The sequence below is a fragment of the Glandiceps talaboti genome, chromosome 2, assembly GCF_964340395.1.
Source record: "Glandiceps talaboti chromosome 2, keGlaTala1.1, whole genome shotgun sequence".
NCBI lineage: Eukaryota > Metazoa > Hemichordata > Enteropneusta > Spengelidae > Glandiceps > Glandiceps talaboti.
Window position 1 is genome coordinate 9,687,240 of NC_135550.1, and position 23,964 is coordinate 9,711,203.

General features: G+C 36.3%; 1 protein-coding gene across 1 annotated transcript in view; it reads left to right on the top strand.

Annotated features, from left to right (window-relative positions):
- The window catches only part of LOC144443850 (dynein axonemal heavy chain 6-like), an 87,730-nt gene that overhangs the window by 29,731 nt on the left and 34,035 nt on the right, over positions 1–23,964 (top strand). The window contains exons 32-50 of the mRNA XM_078133425.1: positions 1,548–1,610; positions 3,905–3,989; positions 8,920–9,170; positions 9,951–10,236; positions 10,831–10,976; positions 11,302–11,370; positions 12,069–12,255; positions 12,613–12,679; positions 13,630–13,814; positions 14,255–14,485; positions 15,081–15,329; positions 17,481–17,804; positions 18,479–18,541; positions 19,123–19,315; positions 20,011–20,188; positions 20,569–20,813; positions 21,399–21,677; positions 22,594–22,791; positions 23,614–23,807. Coding sequence (XP_077989551.1) covers positions 1,548–1,610; positions 3,905–3,989; positions 8,920–9,170; positions 9,951–10,236; positions 10,831–10,976; positions 11,302–11,370; positions 12,069–12,255; positions 12,613–12,679; positions 13,630–13,814; positions 14,255–14,485; positions 15,081–15,329; positions 17,481–17,804; positions 18,479–18,541; positions 19,123–19,315; positions 20,011–20,188; positions 20,569–20,813; positions 21,399–21,677; positions 22,594–22,791; positions 23,614–23,807 — 3,493 coding nt within the window. The remainder of the gene's footprint in view (positions 1–1,547; positions 1,611–3,904; positions 3,990–8,919; positions 9,171–9,950; positions 10,237–10,830; positions 10,977–11,301; positions 11,371–12,068; positions 12,256–12,612; positions 12,680–13,629; positions 13,815–14,254; positions 14,486–15,080; positions 15,330–17,480; positions 17,805–18,478; positions 18,542–19,122; positions 19,316–20,010; positions 20,189–20,568; positions 20,814–21,398; positions 21,678–22,593; positions 22,792–23,613; positions 23,808–23,964) is intronic.

Consider the following 23,964-nt stretch of genomic DNA (forward strand, 5'->3'; position numbering starts at 1 on the left):
GACATGTTGTGTCAAGTCTTATTAATGAAATTGAGTTGCTTACTTTCCCTGTTTGTAACAGGTTCTGTTTGTCCACGCTCTGATGTTGGCAGTTTTTATAATAATGCATATGCAGGGCTAGTCTATCAGCTAGCCCTCGGATGTTCTTCCGATAAAATACGACACACAGCCGAACAACGCTATCGAGGATGGAACATCCGAGGTCTAGCGAATGTCATCAGGATATAAATAACTGCCAATCAGAGAACCGTATTAGCGACAAGCACAAACAGAGGACAATAGCTAAATTCTCATGCATATTCATCTTAAGGAGGGGCTTGTATAAATAACCACCAATGCGTTAACTGAAATGTGTGAATGACAACGTCTACACACTCATAAAACTCACAATTACCATAAACCGATAAGCCATAGTAATGACGTAAATGTGTTTGTCAACACTAGCATGCAGAGATTCCCCGAGGTCATAGGTTATTGAATATATTAAAGTATATATATGCATAGATGGCCCAACCCACCGCTCAATGTAATCTCAATGGAATGTCCGGTCGGAAAATGACATTCGCTAGACTGTTCGGGCAGGCCCTCACATGCGAACTTCGTTCGCTTATAGTTATAGCATCGAAAGAAAGCCCGAACGTCTAGCAGCAAGACTAATGCAGGGCATGAAGTGGAAGTTATGTTGTAAACCAAGAAATTGAATAATAATCATTATTTTTGTAACACACCTAGGTGGTACAATTCTACTGCATGCAGGTACCGAGAATTCTGTTCAGTGTCCACGTGTTCCATTCTTGTACTTGTGACTGTTGTCTTTTTAATTGTGTCTGTTAAACATAGCATGCACCTTGGAAATGAAAGTTGTAAACATTTGCTGTTACTTTATTAAGGACACATCCAACTCATTATATTCCCTGATAAAAATCAAAGAAAAAAAAATCATATATCACATTCAGTTTTTGAAATGGAGGAGGTTTTAAACGTTATCAATATAAAATCCAATGTAGAATCCAATATGGCCACCACATACTGTGTTGACTCTGTAGGAAAATAAAACACCATCAGTTTTCTTGAAAACAAGAGAGTGAACCACAAAATTTCATTTATTACATTGTATTTCATAACGAATGGGAGCATTGGTCCCTGAGATTGGTTCTACTTGAATAAACCAAACAGGCTATTGTATCTTGAATGCGTAGTTATAGTTTCTTTGTCCCAACTGTATTCTGATTTTTACAGTAACTGCAGACCTCAGACCAGATAAAAATCAATTATCAGCCTACCTATTATTACTAGCTTATAAACTCTTTGACATCAATCCCTATCTATGATATGTTGCATGGTGTGTCTGTGTGTGTATGTATGTGGTTGTGTGTGTCTGCATATGTTTGTGTATGTGTTTGTCTGTTTGTTTGTCTGTCTGTCTGTCTGTCTGTCTGTCTGTCTGTCTGTCTGTCTGTCTGTCTATATCTGTGTCTGTGTTTATGTCTGTGTCTGTGTCTGTGTTTTTCTCTTGCTCTGTCTTCAATTATCCATTTCCTGTACAGGTGCTTGAAGCGTGCCAGAAGTGATAAGAACATAGTCAACCTGTGGAAACCGGAGACAGCCGAGTCTGTTTATTTCTCCTTCTATTTTAATTCAGTGTTAATTTTATATTCATGTTCACTGATATATATATATATCCCACTACTTGGCATACTTACATTGTAATAATTAAATGAGGGAAAGTCACAAGTAGGTACAAAAAAGTTGAATGTTATTACTGATATGCTTGATTAGCTGTAGAAGTCAATCTGTATGGAATCATGGAATCTCCATAGTCATTGAGAGAGCACAACAAATGTGGTCATATTACTTTTTTTTTCATTTCTTTCTGTTCAAGCTCAAAATGATTAAAAAGTTTATGTATACTCGTGTTTAATTTGTTTGACATTAATGTCAAAATGAATACAAACCATGATATCACAATGCATACAATTTCAATTGAATTCCCCATTTGAAGCATAGACCCTGGAGTTCACTATGTGTGAAGCGAAGAATATTGACACAAAAAGAAAACCTAAGCCGTTTCTTTTGGGCCAAATTCTGGACATTTCTGAATTTACAATTTGATGTGATGACACTAGTGTACCTACTGTGCCAGTCCCATTATCTCACTCCCCATATAGCATGCTAGAGTAATACATTAGATACAGTTCTACCTATCGTTGCACTTATACTGTGCATAAAATCACTAACATAAATGTACATTTTATCCACTCACAGTCACAATTCATTCCTTAGTATATCATTTGTATTTCCAGCATTTTAATCCATATATATATAAACAAAATGCATGACATACTACTTCATAGCATGGTAATGAATCATAAATCACATTTATTGTAATATATACAGGTACCACAGACTTATTAACGACAATCATACAAATTTTCCCTCCACAGCAGCTTGCATGGCTTGTGCAGCGAGTAGTCCTAAATGGGAATACTAAAATGCTGTTATATATTGATCACAATGCCTTTGGTGGCAGCCCTAAGGCTTTGCTTTGCTTGAATTGCAGCTTACATTATATGTAATGTTTATTTTATTAGGTAGTATGCAGTGAAATGGCAGTGTGTTTATAGGATAAAATTATGACAAGGAGTTATACCTGGTTCAGTATTATTAAAGTTTTGTGTCAAAACGCACACAATGCTGTAAACCTAGATATTTTCGCTACTAGAAAATTTTGTGACTTTGCAATCATCAGCTAGTTCTTAAAGACTAATTGTTACTAATTACCAGACTGGTACATTGCTTTTGTGTACGCAAAGACATTTTACTCACTATTTATTTTTGCGTTTTTATTTCTAGCGAAATAAGCGAAAATAAGGTGTTTTTAAGTGAAAATGTCAAGGTTTACACTAGTACACATGTTTAGTGAATTTGAAAAAATAAAAATGATGATCATTCTACCAATTATATACATTTCAGTGAGTTATATACATTTCAATTCAAATTGAAAAAAGACATATAAGTTATTTTGTAATCAACAAAGTATTGACTCAGAGAGAGATCACTTATTTTCAGTGTAAAAAATTAATGTGAAAACAGATTTTAGGAATATTACTGTTACAGTACTGTCCATACCTAAAAGTGGAACAGTTTTGAAAATATTTGTTATTTTTATCAAGTCAATCACTATCGTAGTGGGGGAACAAGGTCATGGTAAATTTCATCAATATGGAAAAAATGAAATGAACAGCTGTAAATTTAAACAGAACAGAGCTGTACAAGAAGTCAGTGAAAATGTTTATCAGAACACTGCCAGTCCACTGTAGTAGTGTTATGATTTCAGTATCATGTTATTATAGCCAGTGTTCATATCATCACATTATGACAGGCTTTATGTCCATCATTTATGACATCTGTCTGATGTGTTATGGTTTATACTACTAGTACTCATAGAAATTATAGACTATACCATAAAAGTTCTAATTGCATGATTTCATAGTTTTATTGTTATAATAAAGATTTATCCTAAGAAAAAGATGAGAGAAATTAGATACTAGTCCAACAATGTTAACCTTAGATGGTTTAAAAGTTATACTTGAAATATTATGCTGTTGTCAGCAAGAATTGAAAAAAAGCCCCCAAAAAACAAGAGTTCACAGATATGGTAGATTGTTGCTTTCAATAATGACAGGAAGACATTTAAAGTGAAATTTGTCCAACCTAAAAGTGCAGTAGTGAATGTTTCCTTTTTATAAAAAGTAAACTAAAACATTTTGAGACAATGTGTTATTTCCTCACAAATTCAAACATCCTGTCCAGCAGAGTAGAAGGAAGTCATTAGAGTGTAGGGTAGAATAGAGTAGAATTTATAAGGACAGCCAGCTAATACTATGTTTGGATATCCCTACAGGAAACTGAAGGAGAGTTTAAATACATGGAGTGATGCATTTGATGATTGGGTATTAAGTCACCCTGGACAGGTGGTTCTTACAGTGGTAAGTCAGTGTTTTCATTTGATGATTGGGTATTAAGTCATCCTGGACAGGTGGTTCTTACAGTGGTAAGTCAGTGTTTTAAATTTGATGATTGGGTATTAAGTCATCCTGGACAGGTGGTTCTTACAGTGGTAAGTCAGTGTTTTCATTTGATGATTGGGTATTAAGTCATCTTGGACAGGTGGTTCTTACAGTGGTAAGTCAGTGTTTTCATTTGATGATTGGGTATTAAGTCATCTTGGACAGGTGGTTCTTACAGTGGTAAGTCAGTGATGCATTTGATGATTGGGTATTAAGTCATCCTGGACAGGTGGTTCTTACAGTGGTAAGTCAGTGTTTTCATTTGATGATTGGGTATTAAGTCATCCTGGACAGGTGGTTCTTACAGTGGTAAGTCAGTGATGCATTTGATGATTGGGTATTAAGTCATCCTGGACAGGTGGTTCTTACAGTGGTAAGTCAGTGATGCATTTGATGATTGGGTATTAAGTCATCCTGGACAGGTGGTTCTTACAGTGGTAAGTCAGTGTTTTCATTTGATGATTGGGTATTAAGTCATCCTGGACAGGTGGTTCTTACAGTGGTAAGTCAGTGTTTTCATTTGATGATTGGGTATTAAGTCATCTTGGACAGGTGGTTCTTATAGTGGTAAGTCAGTGTTTTCATTTGATGATTGGGTATTAAGTCATCTTGGACAGGTGGTTCTTACAGTGGTAAGTCAGTGTTTTCATTTGATGATTGGGTATTAAGTCATCTTGGACAGGTGGTTCTTACAGTGGTAAGTCAGTGATGCATTTGATGATTGGGTATTAAGTCATCCTGGACAGGTGGTTCTTACAGTGGTAAGTCAGTGATGCATTTGATGATTGGGTATTAAGTCATCTTGGACAGGTGGTTCTTACAGTGGTAAGTCAGTGATGCATTTGATGATTGGGTATTAAGTCATCCTGGACAGGTGGTTCTTACAGTGGTAAGTCAGTGTTTTCATTTGATGATTGGGTATTAAGTCATCCTGGACAGGTGGTTCTTACAGTGGTAAGTCAGTGATGCATTTGATGATTGGGTATGAAGTCATCCTGGACAGGTGGTTCTTACAGTGGTAAGTCAGTGATGCATTTGATGATTGGGTATTAAGTCATCCTGGACAGGTGGTTCTTACAGTGGTAAGTCAGTGTTTTCATTTGATGATTGGGTATTAAGTCATCCTGGACAGGTGGTTCTTACAGTGGTAAGTCAGTGTTTTCATTTGATGATTGGGTATTAAGTCATCTTGGACAGGTGGTTCTTACAGTGGTAAGTCAGTGTTTTCATTTGATGATTGGGTATTAAGTCATCCTGGACAGGTGGTTCTTACAGTGGTAAGTCAGTGTTTTAAATTTGATGATTGGGTATTAAGTCACCCTGGACAGGTGGCTCTTACAGTGGTAAGTCAGTGTTTTAAATTTGATGATTGGGTATTAAGTCATCCTGGACAGGTGGTTCTTACAGTGGTAAGTCAATGTTTTCATTTGATGATTGGGTATTAAGTCATCCTGGACAGGTGGTTCTTACAGTGGTAAGTCAGTGTTTTCATTTGATGATTGGGTATTAAGTCATCTTGGACAGGTGGTTCTTACAGTGGTAAGTCAGTGTTTTCATTTGATGATTGGGTATTAAGTCATCTTGGACAGGTGGTTCTTACAGTGGTAAGTCAGTGATGCATTTGATGATTGGGTATTAAGTCATCCTGGACAGGTGGTTCTTACAGTGGTAAGTCAGTGTTTTCATTTGATGATTGGGTATTAAGTCATCCTGGACAGGTGGTTCTTACAGTGGTAAGTCAGTGATGCATTTGATGATTGGGTATTAAGTCATCCTGGACAGGTGGTTCTTACAGTGGTAAGTCAGTGATGCATTTGATGATTGGGTATTAAGTCATCCTGGACAGGTGGTTCTTACAGTGGTAAGTCAATGTTTTCATTTGATGATTGGGTATTAAGTCATCCTGGACAGGTGGTTCTTACAGTGGTAAGTCAGTGTTTTCATTTGATGATTGGGTATTAAGTCATCTTGGACAGGTGGTTCTTACAGTGGTAAGTCAGTGATGCATTTGATGATTGGGTATTAAGTCATCCTGGACAGGTGGTTCTTACAGTGGTAAGTCAGTGATGCATTTGATGATTGGGTATTAAGTCATCTTGGACAGGTGGTTCTTACAGTGGTAAGTCAGTGATGCATTTGATGATTGGGTATTAAGTCATCCTGGACAGGTGGTTCTTACAGTGGTAAGTCAGTGTTTTCATTTGATGATTGGGTATTAAGTCATCCTGGACAGGTGGTTCTTACAGTGGTAAGTCAGTGTTTTCATTTGATGATTGGGTATTAAGTCATCTTGGACAGGTGGTTCTTATAGTGGTAAGTCAGTGTTTTCATTTGATGATTGGGTATTAAGTCATCTTGGACAGGTGGTTCTTACAGTGGTAAGTCAGTGTTTTCATTTGATGATTGGGTATTAAGTCATCTTGGACAGGTGGTTCTTACAGTGGTAAGTCAGTGATGCATTTGATGATTGGGTATTAAGTCATCCTGGACAGGTGGTTCTTACAGTGGTAAGTCAGTGATGCATTTGATGATTGGGTATTAAGTCATCTTGGACAGGTGGTTCTTACAGTGGTAAGTCAGTGATGCATTTGATGATTGGGTATTAAGTCATCCTGGACAGGTGGTTCTTACAGTGGTAAGTCAGTGTTTTCATTTGATGATTGGGTATTAAGTCATCCTGGACAGGTGGTTCTTACAGTGGTAAGTCAGTGTTTTCATTTGATGATTGGGTATTAAGTCATCTTGGACAGGTGGTTCTTACAGTGGTAAGTCAGTGTTTTCATTTGATGATTGGGTATTAAGTCATCTTGGACAGGTGGTTCTTACAGTGGTAAGTCAGTGTTTTCATTTGATGATTGGGTATTAAGTCATCTTGGACAGGTGGTTCTTACAGTGGTAAGTCAGTGATGCATTTGATGATTGGGTATTAAGTCATCCTGGACAGGTGGTTCTTACAGTGGTAAGTCAGTGATGCATTTGATGATTGGGTATTAAGTCATCCTGGACAGGTGGTTCTTACAGTGGTAAGTCAGTGATGCATTTGATGATTGGGTATTAAGTGATCCTGGACAGGTGGTTCTTACAGTGGTAAGTCAGTGTTTTCATTTGATGATTGGGTATTAAGTCATCCTGGACAGGTGGTTCTTACAGTGGTAAGTCAGTGTTTTCATTTGATGATTGGGTATTAAGTCATCTTGGACAGGTGGTTCTTATAGTGGTAAGTCAGTGTTTTCATTTGATGATTGGGTATTAAGTCATCTTGGACAGGTGGTTCTTACAGTGGTAAGTCAGTGTTTTCATTTGATGATTGGGTATTAAGTCATCTTGGACAGGTGGTTCTTACAGTGGTAAGTCAGTGATGCATTTGATGATTGGGTATTAAGTCATCCTGGACAGGTGGTTCTTACAGTGGTAAGTCAGTGTTTTCATTTGATGATTGGGTATTAAGTCATCCTGGACAGGTGGTTCTTACAGTGGTAAGTCAGTGATGCATTTGATGATTGGGTATGAAGTCATCCTGGACAGGTGGTTCTTACAGTGGTAAGTCAGTGATGCATTTGATGATTGGGTATTAAGTCATCCTGGACAGGTGGTTCTTACAGTGGTAAGTCAGTGTTTTCATTTGATGATTGGGTATTAAGTCATCCTGGACAGGTGGTTCTTACAGTGGTAAGTCAGTGTTTTCATTTGATGATTGGGTATTAAGTCATCTTGGACAGGTGGTTCTTACAGTGGTAAGTCAGTGTTTTCATTTGATGATTGGGTATTAAGTCATCTTGGACAGGTGGTTCTTACAGTGGTAAGTCAGTGTTTTCATTTGATGATTGGGTATTAAGTCATCTTGGACAGGTGGTTCTTACAGTGGTAAGTCAGTGATGCATTTGATGATTGGGTATTAAGTCATCCTGGACAGGTGGTTCTTACAGTGGTAAGTCAGTGTTTTCATTTGATGATTGGGTATTAAGTCATCCTGGGCAGGTGGTTCTTACAGTGGTAAGTCAGTGATGCATTTGATGATTGGGTATTAAGTCATCCTGGGCAGGTGGTTCTTACAGTGGTAAGTCAGTGATGCATTTGATGATTGGGTATTAAGTCATCCTGGACAGGTGGTTCTTACCGTGGTAAGTCAGTGTTTTCATTTGATGATTGGGTATTAAGAGATCCTGGACAGGTGGTTCATACAGTGGTAAGTCAGTGTTTTGTCTGTTCTTATTATTTCTTTAGTTTACGGATGTTATGTCAATTATTCTCATCTTTAATATAGTGTTGCCAATAGTAAATCAGATAATGTAGTGATGTCATCAGGTAGAAAGCAAGCTGCCAAACCGACAGTATAAATTTGTTACCCTATTGTGTTGTTTGATAGATAAGACAATAATTAGCACAGTGCCAATTACAAAGAGATGCTGTTAAGAGGCACATTACAATGCAAAATTATATGCAAGAAATCAGTCACAAACTAAGAATAACACAGATATCATTGTAATTTGTATCGGTATGGAAATTCTGGCAACTGATTTTACTCTTCTTGTTTTGCATCATTAAATATCAGACAGTGTTGTTATGCAGTATAGTCTGATAACCAAATAAAACAGGTTCAAAACATATAGCAGTACCCGGCACTACCACTTGTACTTCAAGTGTACAATTTGCTTTCTATCTGTCAAGTTCAAAATCACTAAAGCTACAAGATCAATGCAACCCTTCCAAGATCCTATAGCCATTTCAAGTATTGATGAGTAGTAAACAAGAAGTTTATTCTGTTAAATATGTTGATTATGAACAACAGCAACAAAATCTATTATCAATGCCTGAATATCAATTTGAAATTTCTTGTGTTTGTCAACAGGTCCAGATTATGTTCAACCGAGATGTCATGGCAGGTTTCAAGTCCCCAAATCCTAATAAAAGTTTGATATTGACCAAGGACAAACTGATCGGTCATCTGAACTGTTTGGCCGGAATGGTGGCCAAACCGTTGAGCTCTTACCAGAGAATGAGTGTGGAGGCTTTGATGACCATTGATGTACATGCCAGAGATATCATCTCTAATATCATAGATCTCAAAGTACACAAAAAGGAAGACTTTGAATGGAAAAGGTGAGTGTAGTAGTAGTAGGTATGAGATGTTAGTTCTAGTGAAGTGGCAGAATGGAAATAATGTACATGGGAATGTTCACTTTATTAATAGCTAATTAAAGGGGCACAAACTGACTTTAAATGTTTCGGAGAAATATTTTTTTCTGCATATCTAATTAAAGTTAATGATACAGTTAGTATTTGATTTGCTATTTAAGGATACATGAGCACCACTTCTTATTTGAAGAGCTCAAACCTGGTAATCAAACATAACGAATAGACGATTCTTAGACATGATTTAGTGCATGTAAATTTATACTGGCATGCCAAGGAAACCCCCATTATACAATAAAATATATGCTTAGAATGACAAAAAAGGTGATTTCAATGCCATTCATTATATTGACATTAACATTATACTAGTCAGAATGGATTAGTCATGAATTTATGCAATATTTTCACCCAAGTACAAATGCTAAAAATATAAATTAGTTTGTGCCATATTTTGGCATATTTTGTTTCTGTTCATTTTCTTGATGCCTAGACTGAAATATCAGCCATTGTTGGTGCTCTTGTCATTCTTTCCACCTCATTGTGAGGGTAAGGGATAATAAGGACACCCCAGGCAGCATACTTTACAATCTAGATGATGCCAAACTGAGCAGAAATAGAAACCTGCACACTGAACATGTAGGTTATAGTGTATGTGATATATAATGTAACAGTACTTGGTGCATTGATTGTGCCTATTTTCACCTAATTGTCAGCACTAGTCATCAAATTTGACTGTCTCTTTCTCAGACAACTGCGTTATGAATGGGATGAGCATCATAATACATGTGTGGTGTTGCAATCAGACTCTACCATACAGTATGGTTATGAGTACCTTGGCTGTTCACCTAGACTGGTTATGACCCCACTAACTGATAGATGCTATCTGACGCTGACTGGAGCCATTCGGTTTAATCTGGGTGGTTCACCAGCTGGACCAGCTGGTACAGGAAAGACAGAAACTGTCAAAGATCTGGCCAAGACGGTTGGTAAGCAGTGTCTGGTCTTCAACTGTTCAGAAGGTATTGATTACAAGGTATGTCGTCATTTTCTAATAATGCATATTACATAGTAGATCAGAGTCTTATTAATATTATGAAATATGATTTATATAACTTATCATATTGTAGAACTTCTAAACATGATTGTAGTGTTATTGATGCAATTTTCGGTACCTGCAATAACATTGTACATCATGCTAGTGGGTCAGATTAGAACAAAAAGACCAACTTATCCTACAACGTCTACAGTAATGCATGTGTAGTGCTTGAGGCGGAAGTCATGATGCCAATCAAGATTGAATGATTGTAATTTTTATGCTGTGCCTAGGGAGTAAAATTCTATTTCAGGTATTGAGAATTACCATTAGACCACAGTCCCCTAATAGAGGGACTGTGATTAGACCATTTCTTGTAATGGACATCGTATGTTCAGTATTTGCCTTGAATGTGGAAAAATGTAAAGAATCAACATAGCTGCGATACATGTTTCTTCAAGACAGTGGCCAGCCTTTCCTCTGGCAATCCCACAAAGGTAGTGAGAAAGTATTACTATAATGATACCATGCTCAGTCATGAGTACATTTCACAATTTATTTTGTTTCTTTTCTTTTTTTTACAACTTCCTATAGACCATGGGCAAGTTTTTCTCTGGCTTAGCTCAATCAGGCAGTTGGTGTTGTTTTGATGAATTCAATCGAATTGATGTTGAAGTACTGTCTGTAATAGCACAACAGATCCACAGTATCAAGACAGCTAAAGATGCCTGTGCACTCAGGTGAGTTGAGCCTTTCAAATGTTCAGAAAATCAATTCTTTTTATGCTGTGATTACTGTCATTAATATTCTCTGCTTTGCCAAGTAAATTGTTTCATGCACTAACTGTCATAATTTATGTTGTCTACAAAAAAAAGGAATCCTGTACAGTGCCACTATTTTCATTCATTCATTCATTCATTCATTCAACAAGATTTATTGACCTTTAAAAACTACTATATTAAGTATATAAATTAATGATATAAAATCTTTTATCATTTTCTTGGCTGTTTTCATGTCATAAAACAAAGAACTCAAATGCTGACTGTTTTTTTTGTCCTATTTCAGATTTGTGTTTGAGAGTCGTGACATTCGATTAAACCCAACTTGTGGAGTATTTGTAACTATGAACCCAGGGTAAGTCATTTGGGATAGTTATTTTGAATAAATAATGTATTTTCCAAGTAATTAAATGTATAATATAATGCTAAGTAATGGAGGGTTGATGTTGTAAATTTACCACACCAGATAAGATTCTGTCCTTCAAACTGCCAACACCAACCCTCATGACTGTCACTGTGGAAAGGCACTTCAAAACTATACACCTTTACACATTTACTCCTATCTTTTTTGTGACCACACCTGAAGTATAGTGCTGTACAATACCCTGGCATAGACCTACTTCACTTCCCCAACTCCCTGAAAAGAATACAATTCATTGCAGTCCCCATAAATACATAGGATTACATCCTTCACATAGCAACCTCTGTCCTACCAGGTCCCCATTTATACAGCTGGGGCACTATGAATGGTTCAAATCTTGCCCATGGACCGTAGCTATACAGAGACAAATAGCAGCATAGATAGAGGCTTAAACCAGCAACTGTCAACTTAGTGATTCCGAGTGGACATTTGAACCATCTAACCATCATGACTACATTCATTATACACTGTCAGGTGGTTAAAAGACACTGTACTCAAAGTTTTAGACAGGGGTTCGGGTGTATATGATATTGGAAATATTGAGGGGGGGGGGGGGGGAGAGGTAGATAACACACTGGACATTGATTGTCATGTCAGAGTCATACCCAACTCATTGACCATTGTATTTGTAGGTATGCTGGTCGAGTAGAATTACCTGACAACTTGAAGTCTCTATTCCGTCAAGTGGCTATGATGGTACCAGATTATGCCTTGATTGCTGAGATCATGTTGTTTTCTGAAGGTTTCACTTCAGCCAAGTCTCTCTCTTCCAAGATTGTTAATCTTTACCAGTTGGCAAGTAAACAGCTATCACAACAGGTAAGGTGGTTGTCATGGCTATGTCATTGCCAAGGTTACTGTTGTTAAGTTTATCATGGGATATGTTCAGAATCAGATTGGAGAAAAATGAACACGGGGAAAATTTGCATAGAAAATATAATTTACTAACAGTACATCAACATATTTGTTGGTGTTTACTGTAATGAAAGGAAAAATAGATAGACTAAAATATTGTGAAACTAAATGACTTAAAACAAGAACTATATAGTACATTTTCCCGAACATCTTGATATATGGAAGATGATGGAATATCTAACACAGGACTTAAAAGTCAGCCATGATATATACTCTGTCAAGGTCAAGTACATATAATAGTTTGTATTTTTCTGTTTTCAGCATCACTATGACTTTGGTATGAGAGCCATCAAGTCTGTATTGGTGATGGCAGGACAGAGGAAGAGAATTCATCATCTTCAAGATCAGCACTTGTAAGTCTATTCTTCCATTTTTGTATAACCATCTTGTATGTTGTCAACAGTTAGTTTACTGTTTGTCTCAATCTAATAATAAGTAAGACTGTGTAGTCTGGACATGCAAGCTATTGAAATACATGAATGTCAACAGCTATGGAGGAGATGTATGAATGGTATACAATGTCAAACAGGTATCTTGTCTGTAGGAGCCAATATTTTATGGTATGGTCTGTCTGTCTGTCTGTCTGTCTGTCTGTCTGTCTGTCTGTCTGTCTCTGTCTGTCTGTCTGTCTGTCTGTCTGTCTGTCTGTCATTCTCTCTGTGTCTGTCTTGTATGTATGTATGTATGTATGTATGTATGTATGTATGCATGTATGTATGTATGTATGCATGTATGCATGTATGTATGTATGTATGTATGTATGTATGTATGTATGTATGTATGTATGGATGGATGGATGGATGGATGGATGGATGGATGTATGTATGTATGTATGTATTATGTATGTATGTATTATGTCTGTCTGTCTGTCTGTCTTTTCTGTCTGTGTTCATCTAGCCTGTTTTTCTGTGTATGGCTGTCTGTCTGTCTCTCTGGGCTCAGTTTTTCGATCTCACGTACTTAAACCTACTTATTTTAAACTTTTCAGAAAATTATGACATAGTTTATCATCTTATCATATGATATGTTATACCAGAAATATCAGGCATGTGCAATGTCAGATCATAGACAGTGGAGAAGAAACTGTCTATATCAGATGTATTGGAATATGTCTGTGAAGATTTGCATCATTCTTATTAAAAAGAGTAAATGATACTCCACAATTTCGACATTACATGTATAGTATATTTAAAGTCAAAACTGCACAAGTATTCATCTCTTTGTGTGTGCATCTGTATCTGTAAACATGTTTTGACTTCAGAAGTTTTACTCTGATTTATTTTACCTGCAGAATTGCTCAGCATCATTTGACAGAGGAAGAGGAGGCCCATCTCTTAATTCATTCTTTGAGGGATGCCAATCTGCCTAAATTCCTTGCCGAGGATGTACCACTGTTTGAAAACATCCTGGCAGATCTCTTCCCTGGTATCGATCCACCAGACCAAAACAGTGGTGTCATAGAGGTGATATTATCATTTCTTTGTTATTGTGTGTCAGATATGTAACTTACACGATATATACATACGCGTTGTTGTATTTTTATGGCAGTGTGATACTGAAAAAACAACATTGCATACCTGTTTGCAAATGAGCACATGATTCTTCTGTATACATGAACTTGAAAATCACATGAAGTTCATTTTTCCCAAAATTTGCTGTTGCAGATAAATGTGTAATAATAACAGAATATCATTGCATATGAGTGTCAGACTGGATTGATTGTGATGTTTTCTGCTGCACTTTCACTTGCAATAAAAATATGACTAGAACCTTGCACACATATGTATAAATATCCCAAATGTTTCGCACTGGCACTAGTAAATTATAGAGTTCTGTTGTAGTATTGAATTGTAGCCTAACATTGCAAATTACATTTTGTTTTTTGTATTTACTGCGTCAACAGAAAGCCATTTCTACAGCTATCCGTGACCTTGGTTTACAACACTGGCCAAATCAGATTGATAAAGTCAAACAACTGCACAGTCAGATTTTAGTACGTCATGGTGTGATGCTGGTTGGTCCTACTGGTGGTGGTAAAACCACCGTACGCGGAATCCTACAGAGAGCCTTGGTTGTCCTGCCAACAGTACGCCTTGATGAGGATGAAGAAACAGGAGCCAGTGTTCAATTTATTGTAAATATCTAGTTATTTACTATTATTATTATTATTATTATTATTATTATTATTATTATTATTATTATTAGCATCATTATTGCTATACTTTCACACTGGTATGCAATGAACCTTAAGATTGTATGAAGTTTGACAACTAGGGATATTGTTTGGAAGCAGATGTTTGGTTAGAAATGTGAGCCAGAATCCATGAGTAACTGTGTATATTAGAAATTTCTTCCATTTTTTGACAACATTAAATTGAATGAACTTCTTGGCTTATTCAAGCAGCTGTACTTTCTTTGTCGTTGATGATGTGATATTTAGAAACTCCTGAATCTTTTATTTTTTACACGCATTTATGACTTCTTTACATATTTCCCTGCAGCTGACATCATCCATATATTGACTATTTTAATCCGCATTTTTTCCAGTCACACGTACCTTCATATGATACTTTTTTTTTTTTTTTTAAATAGCTACAAAGTGATAATTTATATAAACAGAAAATTGCATATTCACAAATAGTTCAATGACATATTTCATTGGAAATGAGCCACTAAAACTTAATTCTTGAAAGTATACTTTTGACGTTCACATTTTCATGCCGTTGCAGCATAAACAAGGGAAAAAAGGACATGTTGAGGCCTTCACTATCAACCCAAAGTGTGTCAAACTTGGTGAGTTGTATGGTCAGACTGATCCTAATACACTAGAATGGACTGATGGTCTTCTAGCATCAGCTGTAAGAAAGTTTTCCAAGGAGAGTTCAAACCAACTGATTATGACAGAGGAACAGCATGACTACCAAGGGAATATGAGTAGGGCCTCTACAGCTGCTACTAATTACACAGAAGGAACACAGGTATGTTGTCATTGTTGCCACGGTTACTATTGTTCCAGTGATAAACAAGTAAGTTTGTGTATGTTACTGAACCAGGTTTGTTCATCTCATCTTGATCAAAGTATGCTAGTTACAAAAATGATATCTACAGAGTTTGACAAGTTTACCTTAGTCCTCACTGTGACCATTTCCACCAAATCCTTGCTTTGTCAATTATGTTGAAGGCATTGTTTATAAATTGTTCATGATACCCATTCATATCCTGCATGTTTATTTTACCACCCTTGTTTCTTTCCCTTTATTTTTGCCTCGATAGTTTGTACATCACATCATATTTTATCAAATAAAAACATGACACTGTATAAAATATGATGTAAAGATAGGACATGACAATTCTTTATTCACCTTTTACCTGCCTACCTACCAACCCACCTTCCCACCTTCCCACCCATTCAATCAACCACCCACTGACCTATCCATCAATTCATGATTACCCTCCCTAAATGTTGTCATCACCCTCCTCAAATATTGCCATCCCCACACCAACATTGACATCCCTTTCCCAAAATTGTAGTCAATGCCCCACCCCAAATGTTGTCATCACCCTCCCTCCAATGTTGTTATCCCCCTCCCCCCAAATGCTGCCATCACCATCCCCAAGATGTGTGTGATTGCCCTCTTTAACATCTAGTCATCATCCTTCTTCCAGTACTATCATCACCCTCCCCAAATATTGTCATCACCCTTCCTCAATGTTGTCATCACCCTCCCCATGTTGTCATCACCCTCCCCATGTTGTCATCACCCTTCCCAAATGTTATCACCTTCCCCAATGTTTCCATGACCTCCCATGTTACCCCCCCCCCCACTCTCCACCCTATGTTATCACCACCACCCCACCCCACCCCAAGTCACATTTCATCCACATTTATCACTGCTACAACCACAACTGCATGTTACATTTAAATCATTCATTTTCATCATGCTATCATTACCCATCTATAAAGATGTCTAGATGGGAGGATGAGACATCACGTCGTTCTCCCAGTAGTAGAAACCGTGTGGTAAGAACTACCTGTCTGTCTGTAACAGACACCACTTGTGCTGCACTGCACTGAAACTGATGTTATTTTTCACAGAGAGTTTCCTTTGACACACCTCTACAATATTTAACCTTTAACTGTTTTCTGCATTAATTTCACCCTCAATTTTTTATTATTTATGCGATATTTTAATGTCTTTATAACAAAATAACTTTAATCATCATCTTAATACTGGTAATTTTTTCACCAAATTTGATATAAATTTTAAAAAAAATTTGTCTACCTCAATGTCACTGTATTAATTAATATACCAATGAAATGAATGGTTTTCTAATATGATAACAAAAAACAATGCATCAATTTCTTTGATTTTTAGCACTGGGTGAATATCTCATTGACTGCAACACAACTAATGCAACTAAAGACCCAAATATAACAACCCTAATAGTAATCAAGTATAACAAATACAAATACATGGAAATTATTTTTTTCCACGAATAAATTACTCATTCCCATCCATAAGACTTGAGGAATTTATTTGGATTTCATGTCTCAAACCAGTCTTTTCTTTCACTTCTTTGTTTGTAGTAATAATAATTTTGTCAAATTATTGTGGCTAGGTAAATTAATTTTAATGCATTGTCAAGTACAATGATGATCAATCAACTAACAAAAAAATATAACAATGTATGCTACTGTACTCATATACACTTATTGCCTGGCTATGAAGACACTAGTAGACATCTATTACTACTAGGGCTGTTATGCAGCAATTATTTGGAAATACATAACAGCACGAGAGGTAATATGATGTCTACTAGTGCCCGAATAAGGCCAGACAATAAGTGTTTTATAACACATCACATTCTCAGCCACATACTGTATTCATTCCATAGTCAAATCAAATCACTGAATAGACTTTCTTGCTGCATGACTTTTGCCCTAGGGAAAATAGAATATGACTAGTACACAGTCTATGCAAATTGAGGTCACTATGGGTCACAAGTCCATACAATATGACATACCGGTAATCTAAGCCAATTACTGAAGGCTATATGAAATGATGTGTTATAATACATATTAATATCATGAAATTGTAGCTGATCTCAATATATCTATCCATTCTCAGACTTCCAACACTCCCTCCAGACAGTCACCGTCTGTTAGCTATGTTGGTGAATCCATAGATGATGGACTGATACCAAATGATGAGGAAAACAAAGGTGACCATGGCGACGAGATCCCAACTGACTGGAGATGGATCGTTTTAGACGGACCTGTAGATACCATCTGGGTAGAAAATCTCAACACAGTATTGGATGATTCTAAACTGCTGTGTTTGGCTAATGGTGAGAGAATCAGTCTCACACCTGGTATGAGATTAATATTTGAAGTAGATAACTTATCACAGGCTAGTCCTGCAACTATTAGCAGATGTGCAATGGTGTATATGGTAAGTAGGTGTAGATAACACTTTTTAAAACTTTGGGGGTATTTTATGACTAGATAATCCTGTAAACCTGTAACTGAAGTTGAGTTGTTTATGTCATTGACAGTATTTCTGAAGGAAAATTTCAACCTGGTTTTATGTGGAATGGCAGAAAATAAACTAATGAATGGAAAATAGTCAAATCAAAGGGAACAAATCAGTGACATACATTACAGCTATAATGATATTGATTTGGTCTTTTCACTCATGGGACATTACGTTTTTTGACTCAAAGATAGACACATTTCAACTGTAGACTAACAATAACAGAGACACAACACAACACAACACAACACAACAGGATCCAATCACATGAGGAACTGTGATGTATTATATACATTTTCTCAAGTTCTAGCTTCTTTATGTATCAGCATGCAGTCTCTGTAGTCAGACTGAATTTTCTGTGTTGTTTGTTTTGAGGTATTAACCATGTTTGGTTTTTGCTATATGTTTTGACATATTTTATCAAGATCTGTCCTTCCTAAATGTGTTTTTGAAAGCCTCTCGCTCTTCTATTGACTGTTAGAGTTTGCCATACAGTAGACAAAAATGAAATTGAAATATGTGCTGTTATCTGTACTAACCCGTATTCTTTGATTATCTATGAAGTTTTCATGTTATCATTTACATCATTTCAGGATCCTGTTGACCTTGGCTGGAAGCCTTATGTACAGACTTGGATATCAAGACTTTCTAGAGAGGTAAATGAAGTCAAATTTATGATAGTAACTGTTATATAGTATGCCTACAAGTATAGTACCGGGTAATAGGAATTAAAATATCCTTTTTGGAACTTTTTGCTTTAATTGTGATATTTTCATTGGCTTACAAAATTACTGTCAAGTACATAGCTATGGTGACTTAAACCCCAATGTTTGAAGCCCATGATCTTGGCTTACTACTATCTCATCAGTGGAGCTGCATGGATTGAATAGAAATCAGTCTTTTGCTCAGGACCATCTTCTTCAATAGCCCTGTCAAATAACTATTTTTTACACTTGAATTTTAATCCTAATCTGACGCTAGCCTTTACAGTAAATCTGATGCAAAGTATAAATATAAAACCATCCTGATCATGGGTAAAATAATTCGAATTGGGGTCAAAATTTAGGTCTGAAAAACAGTCATCGGGTGGAGCTATAGAAAAAGTTGTCCAGAACAAAAGAATGATCCTTTGTAATCCTCATCATGATGGCTCTACTGATTAAAATAGATAACACTAATGTGAGAACTGTGGGATTGAATCCCTGGCCTTTAACAAATGATTTGATTGTTTTGACAGATTCCACTGAGTGGTAAACAACACTTACTAGCACTGTGTGAGAAGAGTATAGATGCAGGTATGGCATTTATACAGAAATACTACAAATATCAACATGTACCAGTTCCTGCAATGAGTATTATCACTACATTATGTAACTTACTAGATGCATTCTTGGAGTTTCTGGCAACACATGGAGGTTATGGACACCTAGGTAAGTGTCAATGTTGTCTCACACTCTCTGTATGTCACAGTTTTGACTATCAGTAGTATCACTGTATGAAATTCAGTCTACAACCTAGTATTAGTGCTGCCCACGTCTGCATGCTCAACCACTCCCAAGATTTCATTTTGTGCAAAATCTTATTAAAAGAGTCACTAAATCCAACTATCATTTTTATTTCGCTCCTTGAAAAACAAGTAATAACAGATGTTTTGTGCTATGGCTGATCCTCAGTGTAAAGGCTATATCAGAATTGGAATAAGTATTATTCCCCACTATTTTTCTTTGTGCAGGTGAGGTAAATATGAATGACCTAAGGGGGCCTTGTCACTATGAGTCACTAGACGAGTAGTGACCAACCCTTAGGTCATGATTTTTTTTCATGACTATGATTATAATATAATTATAACCTCCTCGTTCATACTTTATGAAAAATTGGGAAAATATTCAATCCACAACTACAGAAAATGTTACTGGTCACTATGCCCTCTTGTTGTAAACTTCTAGGAACAGCAACACGGTATGATTTTCCATCTTCAATGATACACAGTTGGAATGGCAAGGTCTAAAATTACAGTTATCTACACTCCTAAGAATCATTACAGAAATGTTGCTTGAAGTTGTTACTAAGATTGAAAGAGAAAAAAAAGGAATATGTCATTGAATGTAAAATATCTGTTTTGTAGAAGAGCACAGGCCAGCTAGTGGAGACAGTCAGCCGTCTACAGCTGTTACTTCAGCTGCTTCAGGAAGATCTTCAAGGAGTAGCAGAAGACAGAGGAAGGAAGAAAGAAGGAGGGAAAAGGAACGGGAAAGGGAGCGAGAAAGACAACAAAAATTACAACAATTAAAGAGTAAAAACAAGTAAGTTTTTTTGTTTTTTGTATTTTGTGATTTTTATTGGATTCACAAAGATTAATGCTCTCTCCAATCTTTACAAGTCAGATTTCCAGAGTACATCAGATGTTTTGTTGTAGTCTATACACACTTTGTACAAGTAGCTAGTATGCTATACATGCAATTCTGAATTTCCTCTTTATTTTAATATGTCATAAAATACAAAACCAAGAAAATATGTTATTACATGCAACCAAAGTCTGTTAAAAAAATGATGAAATTCCAAATTCACAACTTGGGACTTTGTTACTATCAAGTAAATCCTAGTCACTTGTCCTAACACTTCACGCAACTGACTCCTTGTACCAACCTTTCTAACTTCTGTTATTACTTATCTTTTCCTATAGGGATGAGAAAGAATGGTATCTCCAGAAAAACCCAGATCAGTTTTTGAATTTGTTGGGCAAGGTGTTTGTCTTCTGTTATACTTGGTCTGTTGGTGGTGTCTTGAAGAGAGAGGATGATAGTGAAGATGATATTGGTATTACTACTAGTACTAAAACAGTGGGCAAGGAGAAAGAAATCAGAATTGATATCAGTTATGAATTTGATAATTTTGTACGGGAAATGTTTGATGTGGAACCTCCACTCGGTAAGTAGTTTTGTATGTTATAGACAGTGTGCCCTCTAACGATAGCCAAATTTTGTTGTTCTGAGTCAAAATGAGAAAAACTGAGATTTCTTGTGAGTCACCACATAGTAAGAGATGGGGGAACACCAAATTTTGGTGCGTCAGTGGCACGTCAAATTGGCTTAGAGGGCACACTGGTTATAGATTCTGAATGAGACTGTTGAGTCATATTTCCTAAATGTGACTTTCACAGTTACTGTCAAAGTAATTCATATCATATACAGGTGACATTGCAGTTAGACAATAAGATATATCGTGTCGTTCAGCCCTAAACAGTTGCTGTAAATGCAGGCTGATAAGGTGGCAAATTCATATTTTATACTGTGATATAAGCTGCCCCCCCCCCCCCCCCCCGATATTTTGAATGAAATGATGAGAAGTAAAGACACAATACAACATAAATCTTCCAACCATCCCAGTTTGCCTGTCAAAAGCTGTGCTAAAACTACTCACTTGTGATAAGTTCCTAAGTTTAAAAAAAAAATCAGTGGTTTGAAGTATCAAAGGTGATAATATCCAAATTTCTAAATTGATCTTTCTCCCCAGGTGTGAGGTTACCATCTGGAAGCCGTACCATCTTCCATTACTTCATCAACTTTGAGAATGGTAAATTTGTACCATGGGATGTACTAGTACCCAGTACCAAGTCATTGATTGATAAAGGAGTAACCCATGTGTCACTAGGTGAACAGATGGGACTGACAACACAGATGAGTAAGAAGATTGATCTAGAGGAAGGAGAGCTTGTACCTACAGTAGATGTTGTCAGATATACATTCCTTGCAAGTCTCTTACTGCTCAATAAGAATCCGGTTTTACTGGCAGGTAAGGCAGGGTCAATTCCTTGACTATAGACTATGTACCATATATGTATTACATGTCCTAGGTACTCGATTAATGGGCCAGATGATGAATTTGTATACATTTGGAGGTATTTTTTTTAGCTGTATATTATTAGCTGAGTTTATGTTTTTGGGTGTAGTTTTCTTGCTTCATATTCAAAAACTGTCTTATTTTATTGAGACATACTTGACCATCATTGGAATTATCTGAACTCAAACCTGGTATTAAGATACAACTTATCAATCATGTGATGTAAATTTTTTGTCATATCAAAATGTTGAGGAAGTCCCTACTACATAATTAGCTGTTCTAACAATGCAAGAAGATAACTGAGTGAAAAAAACTTATAAACTCAGTTTGTGCCACTTTTAAAAGTTACATGTTGTATTCTACTTAGTGAGACATATTTGCCCTCATGTGTTGACAGAACTCAAACCTGCTATTCATACATGATACATTAACAATTCTATGACATAATTTAGGATACCCATATTAGAATGTTCAGAAAACTCCTATTAAGTGTCAACTGTGCTAACAAGGCCAGGAAACGATACCAATGACATCTAAGGAATGCATCGACATTTAACATGTTACTAAATCAAGGTTTTATTTTTTTAGTTATTAACTAGTTTTGTCAAAGTGAAAAAGCTTACAACCTCAATTTATACCATGCCAACACTGCTCTGTGCATATATTAAAAAATTGTAACAACATACTTTGCAGTGCCATTGGAATTCTTTGACTAGGTATAGTGTTTGTTGGTCACTAGCATTTCACTGTGTTGTGAATTTTTTGACCGACTTGACAAAAACTATCAAAAAAAAGGAAAAGTTTTCACAAGTCTTAGGTTGTCTAACTGCAGACAATGATAACTATATAACTTTTCCTCTCTCAACAGGTGAATCAGGTGTTGGGAAGACAGCCATTATCAACCATGCTTTGAAGAGACTTGTCAAGGATAAAGGCACCACCTCACAGGATGGGACAGTATTAGGAGACGTCTTCAACTACTCTGACAAAGGACAAAATATCCTGTCTAACATTACTGCATTAACTGCCGGAATATTTGGTGATGACGACCAAGATGCTAATGCACGTAAGTTTTGTTAAGATAAGATAGCAAATGTAGTTGGAGAGTACATGTATTAATAAGTGAGGTTATCTAAAATTTGGCCTGGGGAAATATATCACCCAATGTGTAAAACATAATAGAGATTAAATTTTTACCCAGAAAGTATAAAAACCTGCTTGTGTTTCATTATTGTGTAGGTTCACTAAAAATAACCATTATTCCTGGGTATCACTCAGTACCTTTCTTTCTATGTTTGCAAGAAATAAAGCCAGTTACATGTAAGCGTTCACTGGCTCTGTTTGATACAACTAAGCAGAAACCAATAGGAAACTGTACATTCTATACTTTAAGATAGCAACATCGTAGTTTCTTGCTACATTTAGTCTAAATGAAATATAACCATTTATTATAAACATACTGCAGCTAGACACAGACATGTGGCGCCAATGTTTTGATGTCTGCATGGTGACACATTAGTTTATTTCATTTAGATAAATGTCACAAGAAACTGTATTCATTCAATCTTGCTATCGTAACATGTGCAGTTTCTTATTAGTTTCTTCATGGTTGTATACATCACACAGAGCCAGTGAACACTAACATGAAATGGGCTGTAAACCTGGTGTGAGTCGTGTAATAATCTGTTTGCCTGTGTATCACACAGTGTAGACCCAAGAGACACTCCAGGAGGATCTTGATATCTACAGGATGTTATTCATAAATTATGTCTCTCTGAATATATTATAGAGGACCAATAGTATCTATCTATCATTTATCAAGTAAAATCTTTTGACTTTTTTAAAGTTTTGCAAATTTATAGTAACCCCTCCACGTTTTGTTTTGCAGCTTTACTTGGTGAGAAAGACAATTCCTTAGACCTGTCATTGATGACAGGACAGGTTAGGAAGCCAACTGGTGGTATGATTCATACCATGTTACAATTGAGTGCACAGACTAGTGCAGCTAGAGTTCAGGCACAGATACTGCATAAACTGATTAAAAGAAGTAAGGATTCTGTAGGAGGTCCTAGGGGAAAGAAGGTAGGTCATCTATCAAACATAAGTTAGCATGGAGGGTTGTTGTTGTTATTGTTATTGTTGTTATTGTTGTTGTTGTTGTTATTGTTGTTGTTGTTGTTGTTGTTGTTGTTGTTGTTGTTGTTGTTGTAAAAGTCAGTGAATTGCTTCAGTATGGATA